Source organism: Zingiber officinale, chromosome 5A, assembly GCF_018446385.1.
Source record: "Zingiber officinale cultivar Zhangliang chromosome 5A, Zo_v1.1, whole genome shotgun sequence".
Classification (NCBI taxonomy): Eukaryota; Viridiplantae; Streptophyta; class Magnoliopsida; order Zingiberales; family Zingiberaceae; genus Zingiber; species Zingiber officinale.
Window position 1 is genome coordinate 89,588,218 of NC_055994.1, and position 21,786 is coordinate 89,610,003.

The 21,786-nt window shown below is 38.7% G+C and overlaps 1 protein-coding gene across 3 annotated transcripts; it reads left to right on the top strand.

Annotated features, from left to right (window-relative positions):
* The first annotated feature begins 1,232 nt into the window (after nt 1–1,232).
* On the top strand, nt 1,233–15,789 carry LOC121980930 (COP1-interacting protein 7-like). Of its 3 annotated transcripts, XM_042533209.1 has the most exons (14): nt 1,233–1,361; nt 1,451–1,563; nt 1,673–1,861; nt 2,404–2,583; nt 2,755–2,875; nt 2,954–2,993; nt 3,528–3,580; nt 4,340–4,401; nt 9,451–9,603; nt 9,756–9,976; nt 10,568–12,168; nt 13,024–13,908; nt 14,310–14,703; nt 15,415–15,789. In XM_042533209.1, the coding sequence occupies exons 3-14, from the start codon at nt 1,803–1,805 to the stop codon at nt 15,483–15,485; spliced, it is 3,840 nt and encodes a 1,279-aa protein (XP_042389143.1). In that variant the 5' UTR covers nt 1,233–1,361; nt 1,451–1,563; nt 1,673–1,802; the 3' UTR covers nt 15,486–15,789. The 3 variants fall into 3 exon arrangements, with proteins under 3 accessions (XP_042389143.1, XP_042389146.1, XP_042389144.1); XM_042533212.1 differs by having other exon boundaries at nt 1,451–1,861; XM_042533210.1 differs by lacking the exon at nt 1,233–1,361 and having other exon boundaries at nt 1,403–1,563.
* The last annotated feature ends 5,997 nt before the right edge of the window (nt 15,790–21,786 follow it).

Consider the following 21,786-nt stretch of genomic DNA (forward strand, 5'->3'; position numbering starts at 1 on the left):
AAAAATAAAATCATTTTTTACAATAAAAAATGATAAAGCTTTTTAAGAAGGCCCTAAAAGCACATAAAAAGAGGTGTGAAATTGGTAAATTATATATGAATTTTAAACAAATTGCATTATTAGCACCATTTTTATATTTGTTTTTTTTTCTTTTTTAGTTTCTTTTAGAAAAAAAAAACAGAGATTAGGTGAACGAAATCACGAAAAGAATTTAAAGCTTTTGCAACGCCAAGTTTGCCTCTCCTTGTCAAAAGAATCATCAATTCTTCATACCTTTAATCAAAATGCTTAGGTTGCACCAAGCCCTCTCCACCGATTAATTATAAAGATGATCTGTTAAGATAAATATGAAGTGATAAGTAACCTAGCAATCCAATATCCGCCCAACTTTTTCATGAAGGGAAATGTTCCATGATGTGTCATAGTTAGGAATTAAATTATGACTGCTTGAGAAATTACATGAACACTTTGTTGATGCACCGTAGTTATGAGCAACTCGTTTAATTTATTTTTTAATTGATATTAGGTATCTAATTTATACTAATTAATTTTAGGATAATCGACCCAGTTTAATCCATGAAAATTTTCCATCAATCATAAAAGTAATTCGAGAAGTGCTAACTGACCAAGGATATTAGATGTTGAGCAAGTTTAGGACAAGGAAAACATCAGTCATCAATCGAGACTTTCAGTCAGAAAGAAGTCCGTCCTTTCTTCTAGTTTCGTTTGAAGTGCTTTCTGCAGTAGACGCTCGAGACCAAATAGCTCAAGGGGCGGTAGATATAGTATTCAAATTTATAATTTATAAAATTATATTATAAATAAGCTTAAATTAACTTATAATTTAATTATTTTTATTAGAATAAAAAATGATATCATTTATTTATTCTGAACAGCCTACAATAAAATACATATAAATAAATAACAAGAAATATTTTTATTCTACGAGAGATTAGACATCCAATAAAATATTTTCACATTCATGAAACAAAATAATCCTAAAGTCTATTAAAGTAAATATCTATATAAATATTACGATGAACAAGGATTGGGTTATGTAAAAATGCAGAATGATTAGATCGTGATTAGCTAAAAACATGGCAATTAAATGTGTTTAACCCAGGAAAATACCAAGCTTGGGAGTTTCTGGTGCGAGAAGACATAAGAGGTGAAAAGGCGACGATGTATACCCAAAATGCCCTCCCTCCGCCTTCCTGCTCCTTCAATTGTTTCCATTCCACTTCCACTCCATATTTTGCACCTCATTTGGCTTTTTTTTTTAAAAAAATCTGCTTTTTAGTAGTGTTCCACCATTCCCCCGGTTGTCCTGTCCGAATCGGAGGCCTGTCTCTCTCTCAACTGTGATCACTACTTTATCTCTTCTTTGAAGGAAGAATTTTATTGCTTCAAGTGTCTTAATTGTTTATCTTGTGTACTCTTTGTTGTTCAGGATCAGGAATCCTCTTTCCTGTGACCTCTCCTCCGCCTGACCTTTACCTTGTAGTTATTTTCTTTGAAGATCCACTTGCTACCTTTGTTTTGAGGAGTGTTCCAGCATTAAAAGTAACTTTTTTAGTTTGTTCTTTGCCTACTGCCGCTCCAAAATTTGTTTTTGTACGAGTCACCCTCGCTGTTAACAGCTGTATTCATTTGTTCTCCATTTTTTCTGAAGTGGGATCCGTGGAGAATAGGGAGGATAGAGGCAAGTAGTGGAGGCGGGAGAGAGGGAGGAGAGGGATCAAAGATCTGGGCTTTGTCTGAAGATCTAAGCTTTTTTCCGAAGGCATTTGCTCTCTAGGGCAATGAGGTCGGACGCTCTGCTAGATTCGGCGGTCTTCCAGCTCACGCCTACTCGGACCAGGTACGTTTCAGATCATTGTTTCTTGTTCTAGGGTTTCATCGAGGCAAGCGAATAGGATCTGGCTGAAGATTTTCTATATCGGAAAAAAGTTCCTTTTTTAAGAGTTTTGCCATGATTTAGAGTGGGTTTGTTCCCTCAAAATGAAAGGAGTCTGACTGCTATTAACTTGGAGTTTAGATGTATGAATCAAGTGAAAATATTGTCAGTAACATTGGTTGCTAATAGAAATTGTTAATTTTGTTATTTTACTTGGAAGAATTTGAAAAGGGATGTTGCCATCGTGGTAAGAGTTCATGCTTTCCTGCTTTCTTACTTAGTAAACCAAATTTCATATAAGCCAATGTGGTATCGATCGGATTATTATGAATCCATCTGTCTTGGGTTATCTCAGTGGATGGTGGCTTGCAGAATATACTGCCGTTCAACTCAATTCTATTAAAGAATGTTGTAGACTTGGGGTTGACTGGATCTTTACAAGAGATATTTTTGTAGATTCCTGGATGTTATTGGGAAGTAGTTTATTTTTTTGTAATTTTCAACAGGTGTGATTTGGTCGTCATAGCAAATGGTAAAACGGAGAAACTTGCATCTGGCTTGTTGACTCCTTTTCTTCCTCATTTGAAGACTGCCCAGGATCAGATCGCCAAAGGTGGTTACTCCATAGTCCTTGAGCCAGATCCAGATAATGATGCTGCATGGTTCACCAAAGGAACTGTGGAGAGGTAAAGAAAAAGGCCTCAAGTGCTTAGCTCTGCAAGAAACTGCTGTGTATTGTTTTTTCTTCATAAACTCCTAACTTCTCTACATTGTGATTATACTTTTATCTTCTGACGAACTTTTGGCATGTTGTTAATTACTGGTCCTGAATTAGCTTCTAATTTTGATACAAGCAGATTTGTTCGTTTTGTGAGCACACCTGAGGTCCTAGAGCGGGTGACTACCATTGAAAAAGAGATCTTACAGATTGAGAATGCAATTGCTATTCAAGGAAATGAAAATGCTGGCTTAAGCACGGTAAATATCCCTTTTATACTCATTAATATGTCAGTTGTAAAACTCATGATGATTTTTTTTCTTCTATTGTTTTGGCAGGTAGAAGATCATCAAAGCAAACCAGCAGAAACTTTTGAAGGTGAAGTAGATTGACCTAATTACTTCATTTAGTTTTGAAATTAAAGGTATGAAGGGGCTATCAAAAATGTTTACACTCAGATTACTTAGGCATATTAGCAGTGACTGACCAAGTGGCTAAACTAGTTGAGTCCATAAGACTAGTACCATGGTCATGTCATTACTTGAATAGAATCCTTGCATTAATTTTTTGTCACCTGTAGTACGTAAGCAGAACTAATGTAAATTACTTCAACATGCTCAAAGCATTCCATAAGCTTTGAAGTTCTTCTATAATCACATCTCACTAGGTTGATGACCTTAACATCATCTATGCCAGTATAGGAGTGTCTTGTTATGGAACCTCAGTATACTTCATCATCTATGCCAGTACCTTTTTCATTTAAATTTTGTAAGATTTAGCAAAGTGGATGACTGTGTATTTTCAACGTGTATGAAATAGATTCATCATATTGTTGAGCAGATTTCAGAGGTTTATTCAACTCTTGTACTTCTGGTTATACTAACCTTGCTACCATCACTTGCTTATGTGTAGTTACCAAGACTTCAGTCGATAGTGATGCTGGAAAGGCAATTGTTCTATATAAGGTAATGATTATAGATGTGTCATATATCCATATATGCTTTCATAACATTGCATATACATAAACCTCTAAAGTACCATGAATTTTGTCAAATAATTGAACATTGGCATGCCCCTGTATATTGATGAAAAGAGGAGACATGATGTATCAAAACATGATAATTGCACAACAATAGCATTTCATATGTTAGAACTCAAAATTTAGTTGAAGAATGTGAGGCTAAAGATCATGATAGATTGTAACTGATTAACTAGAATCCTTGACATATTCATCACCGAGGAAATCATCTTTTGGTTTTTAAAATAATACATATACTAATTAAAAAAAAAACTTAAGATATTTGAATATCAAGGTTATTCTGATTTTTATCCATTGTACGTGATCTAAATGTTTTACCAAAAGTAATCTGCTGTGTCAACAGTTGCATATATTTGTTTTTAGTGTACAGATCAAAATACAAAATAAGCTATATTTCAATTGAATTTGATCTTAAACCTTTCAAGTATCACAAGGGAAGTGTGGAGTTTGAAAGAAAAAATAACTTTCATTAAACAATCAAATGATTATAGAAAATACATGCAACTTATTCAGGAAGTATTGACAAATATTTGTATCAGCTCATTTTTGATTATGATATATCGAACAACTTGTTAAAACATTCCTTCTTAGGCATGTATAGATGGTTGTATGCCACACATGTTCACATTTTTATGCAAGTATTTGTTTGCTGTACGTTGTTCTGAGTGTGTTGTCTTATGTACAGCCTGGCTCACAACCTGACCCACCTGATTCTAATGGATCTGCCAAGCCTCAGGAAAATTCAAAGTATGAGCAATTTAACATGCTGTTCATATTTTATTATCTGTAATTTGCTCTTCTAAGCGTGCAAAAGTAACAGTAGTTGTATTATCTAAGATGCAAGGCTTTCTGCATAATGTAAAGAGTAATCAAGACTCAGGACTTTGTGAGTCCAAAACTTAGAACTTATTACTTAGCAGGTACCTAATTTATACAAGAGATGATACACACACACTTTACAAGAAAGAGACTCTTCGGTTTCTATGATACCAGTAAACACTATTAACTCCTAGTTTCCAACAGAGACTCTTCGGTTCCCATGATACTATTAACTCCTAGTTTCCAACATTCCCCCTCCAGTTGGAGCGTAGATATCAAAGGCATCCAACTTGTTGCTGAGATACGCAATCCTTGGTCCTCGAAGAGCTTTGGTGAGCAAGTCTGCCAGCTGATCATTAGAGTTGACGAAGGACGTGGTGATTTCTCCAGAAACAACTTTCTCACGGATAAAATGACAATCCATTTCTATGTGCTTTGTTCGTTCATGGAACATTGGGTTAGAAGCAATATGGAGAGCTGCTTGATTATCACATATTAACCTCATCGTTCCAACCTCACAGAAATTCAACTCAGCAATGAGTTGTTTTGACCATATCAGTTCACACGTAGCAAGGGCTATAGCTCGATACTCTGCTTGAGCGCTTGATCGTGCAACCACATTCTGTTTCTTGCTCTTCCAAGAGATGAGGTTTCCACCAAATAGAATACAATACCCAGAGGTGGATCTCCTATCACTTGGGGACCCAGCCCAATCTACATCAGCATAGCCAGTAATTTCTTTGTGTCCCCTATTTTCATACACCAATCCTTTTCCAGGCGACCCTTTAATGAATCTCAAAATTCGGACAACAACATCCCAATGTTCAGTACGAGGGGAATTTAGGAACTGGCTTACTACACTGACAGCAAAAGCAATGTCTGGTCTAGTGATAGTGAGATAATTTAGCTTCCCCACCAATCTTCGATATCTGCTGTGATCAGAGAATAGTTCTCCTTGATCAGGAAGAAGTTTGACATTTGGATCCATTGGGTTCTCTACTGGTTTGCAATTTAACATTCCAGTTTCTTCAAGGATATCGAGGGCATATTTTCTCTGGGATATGGCGACTCCTGACTTGGACTGAGCAACCTCTATTCCAAGAAAATATCTCAGTTTTCCCAAGTCCTTTGTTTCAAAATGACGGAGTAAATGTTCCTTCAATCTTTGAATTCCAGCGTGGTCATTTCCTGTTATGACAATATCGTCTACATACACCACAAGATACATGCATAGGCTCGAAGAATGCTTGTAGAATACTGAGTGGTCTACTTTACTTCTGATCATTCCAAATTCTTGTAGAGCCAAGCTGAATCGTCCGAACCAACATCGAGGAGACTGTTTAAGGCCATATAAGGACTTGTGGAGTCTACATACCAGGCCTGACTCTCCCTGAGCAGCAAACCCAGGTGGTTGCTCCATATAAATCTCCTCAGATAGGTCACCATGCAGAAATGCATTCTTGATATCAAGCTGGTGTAAGGGCCACTGGTTCATGGCTGCCATGGAAAGAAAGATTCGAACCGAAGCCATTTTTGCCACTGGAGAAAACGTATCTCCATAATCTTGGCCAAAAATCTGAGTGAACCCTTTAGCCACAAGGCGTGCTTTAAGTCGATTCACAGTGCCATTTGGCCCAACCTTCACAGTAAAGACCCATCGGCATCCAACAGGATTTTTCCCTATGGGTAAAGGAACCAGGGACCATGTATGATTAAACTTCAATGCTTGCATTTCTTCAATCATTGCCTGCCTCCATCCTGGATGAGAAAGGGCCTCCTGTACATTTTTTGGGATAGAAACAGAGGACAAGGAAGAAGTGAAAGCACATTGTATAGGAGAAAGGCGATGATAACTAACAAAATTGTAAATAGGATGTGGGTTACGAGTGATACGGTTACCTTTGCGAACCGTAATTGGGAGATCAGAAGGATCCGAAATCGGTTGGGATGCTCGGTCAGGCACTGAAGCACTGGGCTCATGAACAGGAGCTGGTTGAGGAGTCGGAACATTGCGGGAATGACGCTGATAAGTGATCAAATGAGGAGATCCTTCTTGAACATTGGACTCAGGAGTGGTTGTATCAAGAAAGGGTATTGGCAAGATCGGGGATGGAATGACAGTTTCTTCTTTGGAGGTGAAGAATGGTGTATTCTCAAAGAAAGTCACATCGGCAGAGATAAAGAACCGATGCAACGAAGGAGAATAACATTTGTAACCTTTCTGAACCCTTGAATATCCAAGGAAGATACATTTAATTGCTTTGGCTGCGAGTTTATCTTTTCCTGGAGATAAATCATGCACAAAACAAGTACATCCAAAGATACGCAGAGGTATCTTGTATGTTGGTTCATTGGGAAACAAAAGGGAGTGAGGAACCTGATTACCCAATACTGAAGATGGCATTCGATTGATCAAATATCCTGTGGTAAGAACTGCATCAGCCCAAAAACTTAGAGGAACATTAGCTTGAAGCAATAAAGTACGAGTAGTATCAAGCAAATGTCGATGTTTTCTTTCTGCAATACCATTTTGTTGTGATGTGTGTGAGCAACTAGACTGATGAATCATGCCTTTAGCGATCACAAAAGAGTTGAATGAAGAAGAGAAGTATTCTTTAGCATTATCACTATGGAAGATGTGGATTGTACGACCAAATTGGGTAGAAACCTCGGAACAAAACTTCTTAAAATTCTCAAATAGTTCAGATCGTTCTTTCATTAAGTAGATCCAAGTACATCTTGAATAATCATCTATAAAGGTAACAAAATAACGAAAACCTAGAACAGAAGTGGTGCGACAAGGTCCCCAAACATCAGAGTGGATTAACTCAAAAGGAAACTTGGATCGACTAGCTTTCTTATTTTTGTAGGAATAACGAACATGCTTACCAAGTTGGCAAGGTTCACATTGGAGAGATTGTAAATGAGAAAATCTAGGAACCATCTTTTTCAACTTACTCAGACTTGGATGTCCTAGACGATTATGAAGAGTATCTGGAGAATCAGCCGCAGCACAAACTGTAGAGGATGAAGATTGAAGGAAGTAGAGCCCATGCGACTCAGAGCCTGCGCCAATCATCTATCCCGTACTCCGGTCCTGGATATGAAAAGAATCCGGAAGAAAGGTTACTGAGCAATTGAGAGAGCGAGTTAACTTACTAATTGATAGTAAATTAAACGGGCTGCCGGGAACAAGAAGAACAGAATCTAAATTTAGAGTAGGAAGGGGAGAAATTTTGCCTACTCCAGCAGGTTGTATTTTTGAACCATCTGCAAGGGTTATAACATGGGTTTTTTTTTGTGGAAGACAAGTTTGAAAGCAATGAAGGATTACCAGCAATATGGTCGGATGCACCGGAGTCCAGAATCCAGGAGGAAGAGGGCAAAGAGTGAGAAAAGCAAACCGAAGAATTACCAGATTGAAGTTCTAGGGCTGCTACATCGCTAGAAGCAGCTTTGAAATTAAGGAACTCTTTATATTCGTCGTTAGACACGACGAACTTGTTTTCTTGTAGAGATTCATCTTTCTTGGCTGAGTCTACCACTTGCACCTGTGACATATTTGCAGATTTTGCTGGGAAGCCATGTAAAGTGAAGCATCGATCTCGAGTATGTCCTATTCGATTACAATGGGAACACTGTGGTCAATTTCCACGACCTCCTCTCCCACGTCCACAACCCCGGCCTCCACGATCAGAGTTGGTAAAGAGTATAGCAGAATCATCTTCAGTTTTGAGAGACCCATCTGTCAATGGCACACGAACCAACCGATCAATGAGTTCATCGACAGTAGGAATATTTGGGTTGGTAAGGACTTGATTCTTGACACTGTCAAAATTCTTATGTAATCCGTGAAGAACAAACACCATATACATCTGATCCAATTTCTCCAACACTTAACTGGGATCGCTGTATGTTAGGTGCATCTTGACTTGATGAATCGTGGACTGGGCTTTGTTGAGATACAAAGTTAAGTCATGATCCTGCATCTGAAGAGTTGCCAAATTATGGACAGAATCATAGAGCCGTTGAATGTCATTGGCATAAACACTCTTAGCTTTTTTCCAGATATCATAACAGGACTTGTAGGAGCGATAATGAACCAAGAGTGATGGGTCAATAGACTGCCAAAGAAGAGACACCAGCTGATAATCAACTCTCTGCCATTCAGCCTTCGATGCATCATCATGCTCCGCTACTTGAGTTTCGAGGTGATCTGAAAGCCCTTGACCAAGGAACCAAATCTCAACAGCCGAAGACCAATCCATATAATTTTTGCCATTGAGTTTCTCAGAGGTAATAGAGGGAGTTCCTGAAAAGGCAAATGAAAAGGGGCTTTTCTGGACCTGAACCTTGCTGGACCATGCTCGATGAGGATGAGGATGAGGATGAGGCCATAGTAACAGTGATAAGCTAGTGAAGCAGAGGAAGAAGAGGCGACCTTGTCTGGTAGGTGTTGTCTTCTGGATTTGAGAAGAAAGAGACAAACCTCAGGCTTTGATACCATGTAAAGAGTAATCAAGACTCAGGACTTTGTGAGTCCAAAACTTAGAACTTATTACTTAGCAGGTACCTAATTTATACAAGAGATGATACACTCACACTTTACAAGAAAGAGACTCTTCGGTTTCTATGATACCAGTAAACACTATTAACTCCTAGTTTCCAACAGAGACTCTTCGGTTCCCATGATACTATTAACTCCTAGTTTCCAACACATAAGATGTTAAATAAATAATTAATTGGTAAATAAGAGAAAAAAATTCAATATCTATATTTTTCTGCTTTGCTGTTAATGAAATAATTTGATCATGTGATTTGAATGGTACTTGAAAAACTAGTCTTCTGCTTCTATGGTTGCCAATATTGCCTTCAAGTATTCTTTGTCAATTTGTCCTCTTGAAAGCTTCTAATGTAAACTAAATCTTATTCTTATGCATTTTACATTCCCTCTTTTTTTTCTCTCTTTTTGTGCAGAGTTCATCTTTTGAAAGTTCTTGAGACTCGGAAAATGGTATTGCGCAAAGAACAAGGCATGGCCTTTGCACGTGCTGCAGCTGCTGGTTTTGACATGGACACGCTGCTAGATTTGATCTCTTTCTCTGAAAATTTTGGTGCCTCACGTCTAAAGTACGTGTTTTCGATCAAATTTTCTTTTGTTAATACATTCGGAAACCAGTATTGGTTCTTGTATTCATAACTTGTACTGGTCATTTCTTAAAATTGTGGTATAGTGACAATGCAAACCTTAAGGCTTTCACATATTCCACATTGTAAAACAGGGAAGCCTGCGTATCCTTTATGGATTTATGGAAGAAAAAGCATGAGACTGGACAATGGCTTGAAGTCGAGGCTGTAGAAACAATGTCAATGCGGTCTGAATTTTCTGCTTTGAATGCCTCAGGCATTATATTTACTGCAGATGTTATGGCTCAGAAAGATCATGGGGATTCACAATCTGTGTATGCTGGTGATATGGTTGCTGATAGCAATGGAAAATCTGGTATATATGCTCTAAATATGTTTGCTAAACTCACTTTACATTAATATCACTGTTAAAAAAAGATGGCTCCAATTCAAATAATTCATACTATTTTAGTAAAGATGAAGTTCGGCAATGTTATATTTAGCTATCTAGAATATGTTAGTTGATGACCAAATGCCTTTGGAAACTCAAGGTTTGTGTGCAATTGAAATTGTCAAGAAGCTTCCCCATATTGATGCTCTCAACATTGCAATTTCTTGTGTCTTACAATAAATCAATTCTTATTTTGTCTGGTTGGCTTTCTAATCCTGGTTCAAAATTTTTGAGAAAAATGATCAGTTCTTAATCTCACTTTTGATGGGATTATTATTATCTAAATCTTATATAATATTATTTAAACAACTGTTGTTGAGATTATTGTTATCTGAATCTCATGTAGCATTCTTCAAATGACTAGGCTGATTAAATCATGAATGGAAAAAAATACTTCAGTGAAACGGAAGCACTGTTTGCAAGAACATTGTCTGATTCATCCCATTGCTAACTTTATGTTGGTTCTAATTCGTACATTGCAAACCACTGTATCTTAATCATCAGTTTCTTTTCCAGATAAGAAGATCCCTTCAGAATCAAAAGTACCACCTCACCCGGAGTATTTTCAAGGTCAATTTCAGCCTCCCACTTATCCACAGTGGCCTATGCATACTCCACCAGGTCCTCCTCCTATGTTTCAACCATATCCCATGCAGGGAATTCCCTATTACCAGAACTTTCCAGGAAGTGCTCCGTATTTTCATCCTCCTTATCCTCCAGTGGAGGATCCTCGATATAACAGTTCTCGCAGAAAGGGTTCAAAAAGGCAATCAATGGATAGTAAAGATATTGAATCCGAGGCTTGGGATAGGAGCTCACAATCACAGGACGATACAGATGGAAATCCATCAGATCTTGAGAACGAAAGTTCTCATGGGCATAAATCTCATAAAAAAAGTGGTCGTTCGGGAAAGAAGAAGTCTGGTGTTGTTGTTATTCGCAACTTAAATTATATTGCATCCCAGAAGCATGGAGCTAAGAATTCTGAAGGTGACCAACAGTCTGCTTCTGGATCTGAATCAGAAGAAGAAAGTGAAGATGCACATCCTGAAGTACGAGAAAGCAAGCACAAACACTCCAAGCGAATTTCAAAAAAAGATCATGGAACAAAACCTGTTGAATATTCAGATGCATATGGCAACGATAAAGGTTTATTTGGAGAGGAGGCAGATTCTGGAAATTGGCAAGCATTTCAAAGTTTCTTACTAAATGCTGAAGAAAAATCAAGAAGAGCTGATAAAGACATGTTTGCAGGAGAAAAAGATCCTCCATCAAAAAAAAAACAAAGCAAACTTGAAGCTGATCCCATTGTCCCTTTTGAACGAGATTACGATGAATTCAATGACCACAAGATACTAGGAATTGATTCTATTAATGGGAAGGCAAGACGAATGAAGCAGGCAACTTCTGATGATCACTTGTTAGTTTCAAGCTACGGAAGAGATGCAATAGATAACCAGTTCAAAGAGATAGAAGGCTCAGGCGGAGCATATCGGCAGAGGAGTAGTGAAGAGTTCATGATTTATGGGGAAGACAAGCAATTGAGTGTTATGAGGTCTTCTGATCCACTCATTGATCCTACCAATGAGCGAATTGATAATGCACTGAAGAACTCTTCATACACTATGACAGATGAGTCCTTCTTGATCCCTTATAGGTCAGACTTGCCAGAAGTTGGATCAGGCAACATAGCTATTATTGGGATGGATTCTGAGATCCCCACAACTCATGAGGAGCCTCAAGACTCTAATGATAATGCTAAAACCCAACTTTTTTATGAACCAGATGAGTTGTCTATGGTTCCTGATCGTGCAATGGAAAGTTTATCTATAGGATATGATCCAGTTATGGATTATGATTTTGAGCTTCCTGTTGAGAACACCATCAAAGTGATAGCTAGTCACGAAGAAGACCTCTCTACAAACACAAAAGAGGAACCAAAGAAATCAGACAAGGAGAAAAACTTGAAAGCATCAAATGACAGCTTGGAGAAAAGGAGGGATGTACTGGCAAAAAAGGGTGCATCCTCAAAGCTTAGTTTGTTGACAGAAGCTCAAAAACGAGCAGAGAAGCTGCGATCTTATAAAGGTGATCTCCAGAAAATGAAGAAAGAAAGGGTAATTCTCATGATTCATTCACAATATCTTTCTGGGAAGTGTACACATTACTCTAATTGCTGATCATAAACAAAGTGCTAGACATAAAATAGTATTTAGAAGGGTAATCACATTCTAAAAAACATGCAGGATAAATAATCATCATGTTTATCCTAGTTTCCTTAAAAACTCGTATGCGATTGTTTTTCTCTCCCCTGAAAGTATTTCATTCACAGCATAAGTCTTTAACTGTTCTTTGAGTAATCTTCTAAGCATCTTTTGGATGAAAGCCTTATTTAAGTGCATAAAGAACAGTGCTTATGACCTCACATTCTACACTACATTATTTGTATTAATCTGCAATGAACTGTTATTCGAGTTTTTGTGGGATTTTTGAGCGTGCTTCACAATTCTAAGCCAGCATGTTTAACATTGTAAGGTAGTAAAAATTGCAAGTCAGTTCTTCAGATGAAACTGAGGTAACTCTTCTTTGGCTCTTCTGATGTAGTTGTATATATGTATATCTTGCAAATGATATATTTCCAATGTGGTGTGAGGACACGTTATTGAGACCCAGAAAAACTATAGATATAAAAATAATTTTATAAATATTTGCTTAGTCTAGTGCTAAATGAGCTAGATCCAGGTCCGGAGCACTTTCGGCCAAACATCAGATTTGAATCTGCTATAATAGTGCTATTAATGGATTGTTTGAGGATTTATTTCACATCCAATTTGGTGTAGATTTACACATAGTGGTCAAAGACCAAAAGTATATTTTGCAAATAACAAGTATAATCATATTAATGTGTCCTACTAGAATGCCAGGTTTCTTTCTCTGTACTTTTTTCTGACTATGGATTTTCCTAATTCTAGGAAGAGGAAGAAAGAAAGCGTCTGGATGCATTGAAAAGAGAGAGGGAAAAGAGGATAGCTGCAAGAAGTGGGTCCACTACCACCCAGCCAAAATCCCATTTGGCTGCAAAACCTTCACCAAGTCCTCTCAAAGGATCAAAGTTTAGTGATGCAGAGCCTGCTTCTTCACCCTTAAGGAAATTGGCACCCCAAACCTCTTCAAATGGTTTCAGTGATCTCCAGAAAGCTACCAAATCTAGCAGATTAAATGGAAGTAACAATGGCTTGACTCGATCAACATCAGCTTTGCCTGAGGTTAAAAAAGAAAGTAGTGGGTGCATTTCAGAAGCAAAGACAGAGTCTCTCCGTATGAAACGACTCTCAGATCCGAAAAGCAGTTCCACTTATCGTGCTTCTACCATTAAGCCAGCAACTGCAGATCAAGGTCCCAAGAGAAATGTGCCTGATGAGCCCGAGAAAAAGATTACTGAAATTACACAACTAGATCAAAGTAAATCAACAACTCTTCCAGAACTCAGAATTAAAACAAAAACTTTATCTGAAAGAGTTGAAGCTAAAATAGCTACCAAAGACCCAGTGAAGAAAGAACTTGAAAGCAGAACTTCTCAAGTTTCTGATGGCACAAAACCAACCAATGAAAAATCACCTAGCACTAGTGAGGACAATCATGTCATCGAGAAGACTGTGGTGGTGCTCGAAGACAATGTGGTTGCTGCACCTACTGTCCAGCAACCCGATGAGATAATAGGCAAGAAAGAAAGATCTCATGGAGATGGTTCAGTTATAGTTTATGCATTTACTCATGCACCACCTTCATCTATTACTATAAGTCAGGTTGGGGATTCTAGTCAAAGCAAGCTGGATGAACTGCAGAATCACCCAGAGGTATACTTAAATAAATGCTACATTTCTCTTAGAAAAAGATTATAAGAGTGTATGTCCTTTTTTTTTTGGCAAATATCCTATTTCTAATTGGGATTTCATTTGGGGTAAACAGTGAATTGTTATTCTTAGTTTGTAATTTCAAATTCACATATTTATTCCATTAAGGTTGACGGTTTTGCTCAGTGCTTTCCTTTGCTCCATTCTTGAGGGGATAACTGTTGTGGAATGAATATGGCTACTAACCACCTTAGGAACTTTATGCTCTCAATACTTTACTAGTTGACTGTCTCCCTGATGCTTTTGCTCAGAGCACTTGCATTGTCATAAATGAAACTTCCATCTTCATTGTTCCATAATTGTTCATCAAACACTGATTCAGGATTGGTTCTCATTCTGATCAGGTTGTCATTCCTCAGCCAAGGAGTGAACCTCCTAAATTTGTAGGCTCAACTTCAATGGAAAAGCCTTATGAAGCCCCTTATGCCAAGTTAAGCTCCTTTGACGATCCTATGAACACTATTTCACAGTATGATGGTGGTCTATCTGCAACGGATTCTGAAACAGTTGCACTGCATGTTGAGGATGCTATGGTTCGTGTCTCCAATTTTGAGGTTCTGGATTCAGGGCATCAAACTCATGAAACACTTGAGAAGCCTCGAAGCAAGGAAGCAAAAGGTTTTAGAAAGCTGCTGAAATTTGGCCGGAAGGGCCACAACTCAACTTCAGCTGAAGGTAATCAGGATTCAGATACTACTTTGGATGATCAAGCTATTGCTGCCACTTCCTCCAATGATGGTAAGATCTTAGCCACTAGGTATTGTAGCTTACGGTTTTGTGTTTAGTATTTGGCTCAGCTACTTCTACAACTTAATTAAAATAATTGAACACATCAAGAAGGAAAAACTCCTTTTGTCTGGAATACATTGTTATTCTTACCGGCAACTTCTATAGCATTTATGCTGTCAAGACAAGAAGTTTTGGAAGCCCTACGTGAGCTTGTGGTGAAACCGTAGTTGAATAAAAAGTGTGCAAAGTATTTATATCTATATCTAATATTATTTAAAATGATTTTATATCCATATGCAATTCTGGAGGCCGCTAGCTTCACTGCTTGTGTTTTTCGCAAATGATAATGTAGAAAAGAGGTGATACTCAAATGCATCTCTTTAATCTTTGTGGTTGCATCCATCACCACTTGCCTAAGCTCAGGTATAGAGTTCAAAATAGAGTACCTACATGTCGTAGACCTTCATATTCTGATTGATGTATTTATGAACTTCTCTTATGATCATACTTATACTGCACCATCTAAAGGTAAAAGGTAAACTTCCAACCTCTTTATCAGATTTACTATGAAGTTGAATGCTCTGATAATTTCCAGTCAAAAATTAGCTTTCTGTTTCTTTTTTTTTTCTCTTATAAGTAACAGGTTACTCGAATTGCTGTAGCTGTTCTGATATATTGTTGGTTTGATAGCACTTTCACATAAGATGTATTCTGTTGCAGTTTCACGGTCTTTTTCCATCCTTTCACCATTCCGAAGCAGGAACAGTGAGAAGAAACAGGCGGTGGCATGAGCAGCCGGAGAATGAATATGCATGAAGAGCAGGAAGAGAGTGATCTATTTCTGCCAGGCAGGTAAACACATGGATTGGGATATTTTGGTTCTCTTAGGAGTCGCACATCATTGTTCTATAGTCATAGTAAAGCTTGTGTTATTTATTCCCTACTGTCAATATTGTTGTTTGCTGCATTCTTATACCCTTTGTTTGTAGAAGAATTAATTATGGTTTGCTATTCAAATTTGTTTCTTGAAGCACTCAATATGTATTGTTCAAAGATCTACTAAAAGAACTTGGCGCAATTGTACATTGATTGCAACTATTTTTTTTCCTTTTGATATATAGTCAACTTTGTAGACCTTGTGAGCATTGTGTAAAATTTATTTTTATTTTTTGATTTTGATTTTTTTTTAATTTTTTCTTAATGGGTGTTAATGGATTGGGTTGAGATTTTTTTTAAGTCCTAATTTGAACTCAATTCGAACTTAATTCAATCCTTAAATCAGAACTAGATTTGAATAATCCAAAATTTTGATTTAAAATAAATTTTTTAATTATTATTATTTTTTATTTTTATTTCAATATTTTAACATTATCATATTAATTTTGATGTTATTATATATAAAATCATCTTAATTTTTAAAATAAAAATTAATTTAACTTAAAAAAACACAAATTAAGTGATTAAATTTTAAATTTGGGTCAACATGATCCAATTTCAATCCAAAATTCCTTTAATTTGAACTCAATCCAAATTCAAAAATAATTTTTTTTTTTTTTGAGTTGCTCTCATTTTTATACTCCTATTATAGGTCAAATCTTAAACTTTAAAAATTAAACCTTAAATTTTAAATCCTCAGCTCTAAAAAATAAAATTCAAAGCTCTAAAAAAATAAAAGAATCTTTTTTACACATGGTATTCATAAGGTATGCATCGGGTATATATAAATACATTACACACTATCGCTAGTGTTGTTTATGCCTAAAGTAACAGCAGTTTTTTTTTAAAAAAATTTTGTTTATTTTTTAAATGTAAGATTACCCTAATTAAATTTTACTTTTAAAATCTAGAAGCTAGTCATAATATTAACCAAAAAAAATCAAATAAAATCATTTTTTTTTGAAATATATATATATAAATTTGATATCTGATCACTCATCCATGATTCGTGGTCAAGACACTCAGAAATGATCAAAACATTCCAAAATAAATACACTCAGAAAGTATAAAATACTTTTGGATATCCGATCATTTAATGGATGAATACATATATATATATATGATCCTGTCTGAGCGCTGAGTCCACGGATGCTAGGGACGTGGCATGCTCCGCTGTCTCTGACTGTTGGTGTAGATCTCCGGCGAACTTGCAAAGAAGCCGAGCCGAGAGGGATTTCCCGGCGACGACCCTCCGACGCTCAAGTCAGACAACGAGAAATGAGAGAGGCAGCGTAACTGTGGCTACAGTGAGATAGCGCATACCTTCGTCGACGTCTGGGGGTCCTTATATAGGACCCCGGGGAGGCACGGGCACGCTTCTCGATGCATGCACGCTTCCCCAAACATATCTTAATGAGCCCATGTCAGAAAAGTACCTCTGGCGTCATTCCGCAATCGTCCGAGCATATCCCGGATGTGACGGTGGAAGCTTCCACCGTATGATCCTGTGTATGGCTCGGCCGCCAACTCTGCTACTTGTCGGCGGCAGATGTCTCGAGGATGATGTTATCCCCTATCTCCTTTGTCCTCTTGCGCCTCTTGTCTATTCCAGGGTCGAGCGGTTCGGCCGCTCGGCAGGCATATCACTTCTGCCCCGGTTGTAGGTGTCGGTCCGACCGGGAGGACTCCCGGTCGTATGCTCGGATGAGATTGTTCCTGCCTCTTTGTTGCCTTGTGCTCCGGCCGAACGGACAGCCCGCTCGGCCATGAAACCTTTTTACCTTGAGCATCGGAAACCCGACCCCTAGTCGGGTTGTCTTTCATCCAGCCGGGGATTCACGGCCGGTCGGCATGCTTCGTCCGGTCGGTCGGACTTCTTCGTCCGGTCGGTTGGGTCTCGGGGTTGAATCTCTTGACCTTTGACCTCCACGTGCCGTTTGTTAGAGTGTATACTGAAAGCCTAAGCTTTTGTAAACATTTATTTTGAATAAAGAATCACATTTGGTCAATTATCTACATTTAGTTGTAGTTGTTCAATTAATTTATATGGTAGATAACATAGTATGTGGTGCCACATACAGAAGATGATGTTATCAGTACCTTATAAATTATAAACAGTAGCTCATGACCAAAATGGAAAGGAACAAACCATTGGAAGGTCGTAGTGTAATTAGGAATTAGTTTATCTTAACTATATAATTACACTAGTACACTTAGAGTGTATTGAGTAGGACCATTAGAGGTCGTTTCTTTTATACTGACTTTATAAAGGAACAAAGACCTCAGTTATTATGGAAGTGTGTGCTCTTAATCCTAATATAATAACAAGCACATATATTTGATATTTATTTCTTTAATTTATCAATGGGTGAGATTTAGTTCGATAAATCAATAAGTCTGATAAGTTGGGAAATGATATCACTTATAGTGTGTGTTGTTTATTATAGAAGGAAACTTTGTCCTAGAGATCTAGGTTGATAGTGTCCCCAAGATGAGCTCATAAGGATTGTCATGTTAAACTCTGCAGGTGGACTTAGTCCGACATGACGATAAGGTTGAGTGATACTATTCTTGGATTAAGCTATTAATTAAATGAGTTGTCAGTAACTCACTTAATTAGTGGACATTTGACATCTTAAACATAGGGAGACTAACACACTCATAATAAGAAGGAGCCCAAAAATGTAATTTGGGATTGGTGCGGTAGTTCAATAATAGTTCTCTATTGGAATGAATTATTATTGATAAAATTAAGTTGTGTGTTCGGGGCGAACACGGGATGCTTAATTTTATCGGGAGACCAAAACCAATTCCTCCTCTCGGTCCCTATCGTAGCCTCTTATTTATAGAGTACTATACCCATCTATACCCACCTTCATACCCATGATGTAGGGGCCGGCCAAGCTAGCTTGTGGATCAAGCTAGGGCCGACCAAGCCTTGGTTCATGGGTGACCGGCCCTAGCTTGAACCCAAGTTTAGGTGGCCGACCCCCATTAAATTTAAAAGAATTTTAATTTTAAAATTTTCTTATGTGAAAGATATAATTTATTAGAGAGATTTAAAATTAAAATATCTCTTTTAAAAGGATCTACAAAAGATTAAAGAAAGAGATTAGATCTCTTTCCTTATTTGTAGATTGGAAAGATATTTTATTTTTCTTCTTTATAAATTATTCACATGTAGAAAAATTAAAATTATAGAAATTTCTTTTTATCAACCATGAAGGGATTTTAAAGGGAAATTTTATTTTATTTTATAAATTTCCGAAGACAAATAAGGAATTTTAATTGTTGATTGAAATTGCCTTGTTTGCTCTTATTGATGTGGTCGGCCATGACATGAAGGTTAAGGAAATTTTTGTTTAATTTTTCTTAATTAATTCATGTCAAGGAAAGTTAAGGAAATTTTATTGTAATTAAATTTCCTTATTTACCAAAGCTAAGGATTATAAAAGAGGGGGTTGGGGTGCCTTCATGACACACAACTTTTATTATTTTTCTCCCTCTTTTCTTCCTTGGTGTGGCCGGCCCTTCCCTTTCTCTTCTCTCCATCATTGTGGCCGAACCTCACATCCCTCTTGGAGATCAAGTGGTGGCCGAAATCTAGCTTGGAGAAGAAGAAGAGAAAGCTTCCATCCCTTGGAGCATTGGTGGTGTTTTCTCTTCATCCTTGAAGGAGCTCTTGTTTGTGGCCGAACCTTGCAAGGAGGAGAAGAAGGTGCTTTGGTGGTTTCTCATCTCGGAAGATCGTTGCCCACACAACGTCCGATGTTAGAAGAGGAATACGGTAGAAGACCTAGAGGTTTTTTGCTTGCAAAAGGAAAGGTATACTAGTATTTTATTTCCGCATCATACTAGTTTTATCTTCATGTAAAAATACCAAATACAAGAGGCATGCAATTCTAGTATTTCGAATTTGTTTTTGATGTTGTGTTCTTTGTTTTTCTTTTCCTTGTGATTTGATTGTTCTTTTTGGTTGACCTAAAGTTATTTAAGGAAATTAAATATTAGCTTTCCTTAAAAGGCTTTATCTAGGCGGTGGTGGTTGTTCCCATATCCAAGAAGGTCATGTGCCTCGCCATACAGTCCTGGAAGCCAATTTTGGAAATTAATATTTAATGGAATTAATAACCTAGGTGATTTGGATCGAACGTGTTAAGTTCCGCAGGAGATCCAAGTCTAAACCTAAAAGAACAAATAGATTAAACTTTGGATCAAACGTGTTAAGTTCCGCAGGCAATCCAAGTTTAATTTAAAAGAACACATGGTAGCTCGTCCACCCAACTTCCTCCCATGTGGTCGAGTCGAGCCCGAAGAATTCGGAGGATCTCCCGATTGGCTACTTCGGCTTGACCATTGCTTTGGGGATACGCCATAGACATGAAGTGCTGCTCAATGCCATATCCCTTGCACCATTTCTCGAGTTGCTTTCCGATGAACTGTCGCCCGTTATCCGACATGAGCCAACGCGGGATGCCGAACCGACAAATGATGTGTTGTCAGATGAATTTCTTGACCATCTGCTCGGTTATCTTGGCCTCCACCCACTTGGAGAAGTAATCGACTGTCACCAATAGGAACTTCCATTGTCTGGTCGCCATAGGAAGGGTCCTACGTTGTCCATGCCCCACTGGTCGAACGGGCAGGACACTATGGACACTTTCATTTCCTCCGTCGGCTTATGAGAGAAACCGTGGTACTTCTGACAAGAAAGACATGTTGCGACGGTCCGAGTGACGTCCTCATGTAGAGTTGGCCAGAAGTATCCAGCCAGCAGAATCTTCCTAGCCAAAGACCGGCCACCCGGATGACCTCCGCAAGATACTTGGTGTACCTCCTGGAGAATGTACTCGGCGTCTTCCGAACTGACACACTTCAGTAGAGGTCGGGAGAACGCCTTTTTGTAAAGTTGATCTCCGATGAGCGTGAACCGGTCGGCTCTCCTCCTCTGTAGCTGGGCTCCCTCCCGATCGGACGGCGTGACCCCTGAGCGCAAAAACTCCATGATGGTTGTTCTCCAATCGCTCGGGAATGTGAGACCTTCCATCCGGTCCACGTGCACTACCAAGGATACTTGCTCGATTGGTTGCTGGATGACGACCGACGATATTGAGCTTGCAAGCTTGGCTAATTCGTCTGCCGCCTGGTTCTCCGTTCGGGGTATCTTCTGGGCCACCACCTCGGTGAAGCTGGTCTTGAGTTTTTCAAAGGTCTCCGCGTACAATCTGAGTCTTGCATTGTTTATCTCAAAGGTGCCCATGAGTTGTTGAGCAGCTAGCTGGGAATCTGAATGGATCACCACCCGACTGACTCCAACATGTCGTACGGCCTGCAGTCCGGCTATGAGGACTTCGTACTCTGCCTCATTATTTGTTGCTCGATAGTCCCGCAGGACGGACAAATGCATCCGCTCTCCCTGAGGCGAAAGTAGCAGGATCTCAATTCCGCTTCCGAGCCGAGTGGACGATCCGCCCACATATACTTTCCATGTAGCTTCGGGTTCGGGCTTTTGTACTTCAGTCACGAAATCTGCCAAGGACTGTGCCTTGATCGCCGAGCGGAGCTGGTATTGGATGTCGAATTCGCTTAGCTCCGTCGTCCACTTGATGAGCTGTCCGGATACTTCAGGGTTTATGAGTACCCTTCCCAATGGGTTGTTCGTCATCACAATAATGGTGTGCGCCAAAAAGTAAGGGCGCAATCTCCAAGCGGCAAGGACCAAGGTGAAGGCCAACTTCTCGAAACCAGTGTAGCGAGACTCAGCATCCTTTAAGATATGACTTAAAAAGTACACTGGTTGTTCTTCGCCGCTCGACCTTACTAATGCTGAGCCCACAGCATGCTCAGTTGAAGATAAATAAATGCGGAGTGGCTCACCTACGGCCAGTTTTGCCAACACAGGTAAGAAATTCAGGTAAGTTTTCAGTTCCTCGAATGCCCGATCGCACTCCTCGTCCCATTGAAACTTGGTAGTTTTACGCAGAATCTTGAAGAACGGCAGGCTCCAGTCGGCGGTCTTAGAGATAAACCTTGACAGCGCCGTTATCCGACCGGTGAGACGTTGTACCTCTCGAAGATTTCTGGGAGGCGGCATGTCTTGCAATGCCTTTATCTTGCTGGGGTTCACCTCTATGCCGCGCTCAGTCACGATGTAAC

Excerpts from the sequence above, each read along its gene's own strand:
- LOC121980930 (XM_042533212.1), top strand. The coding sequence starts at position 1,803 with ATGAGGTCGGACGCTCTGCTAGATTCGGCGGTCTTCCAGCTCACGCCT. Across the intron at positions 2,584-2,754 it reads ACCAAAGGAACTGTGGAGAG|ATTTGTTCGTTTTGTGAGCA; the intron begins GTAAAGAAAAAG and ends TGATACAAGCAG. Across the intron at positions 12,169-13,023 it reads AGAAAATGAAGAAAGAAAGG|GAAGAGGAAGAAAGAAAGCG; the intron begins GTAATTCTCATG and ends TCCTAATTCTAG.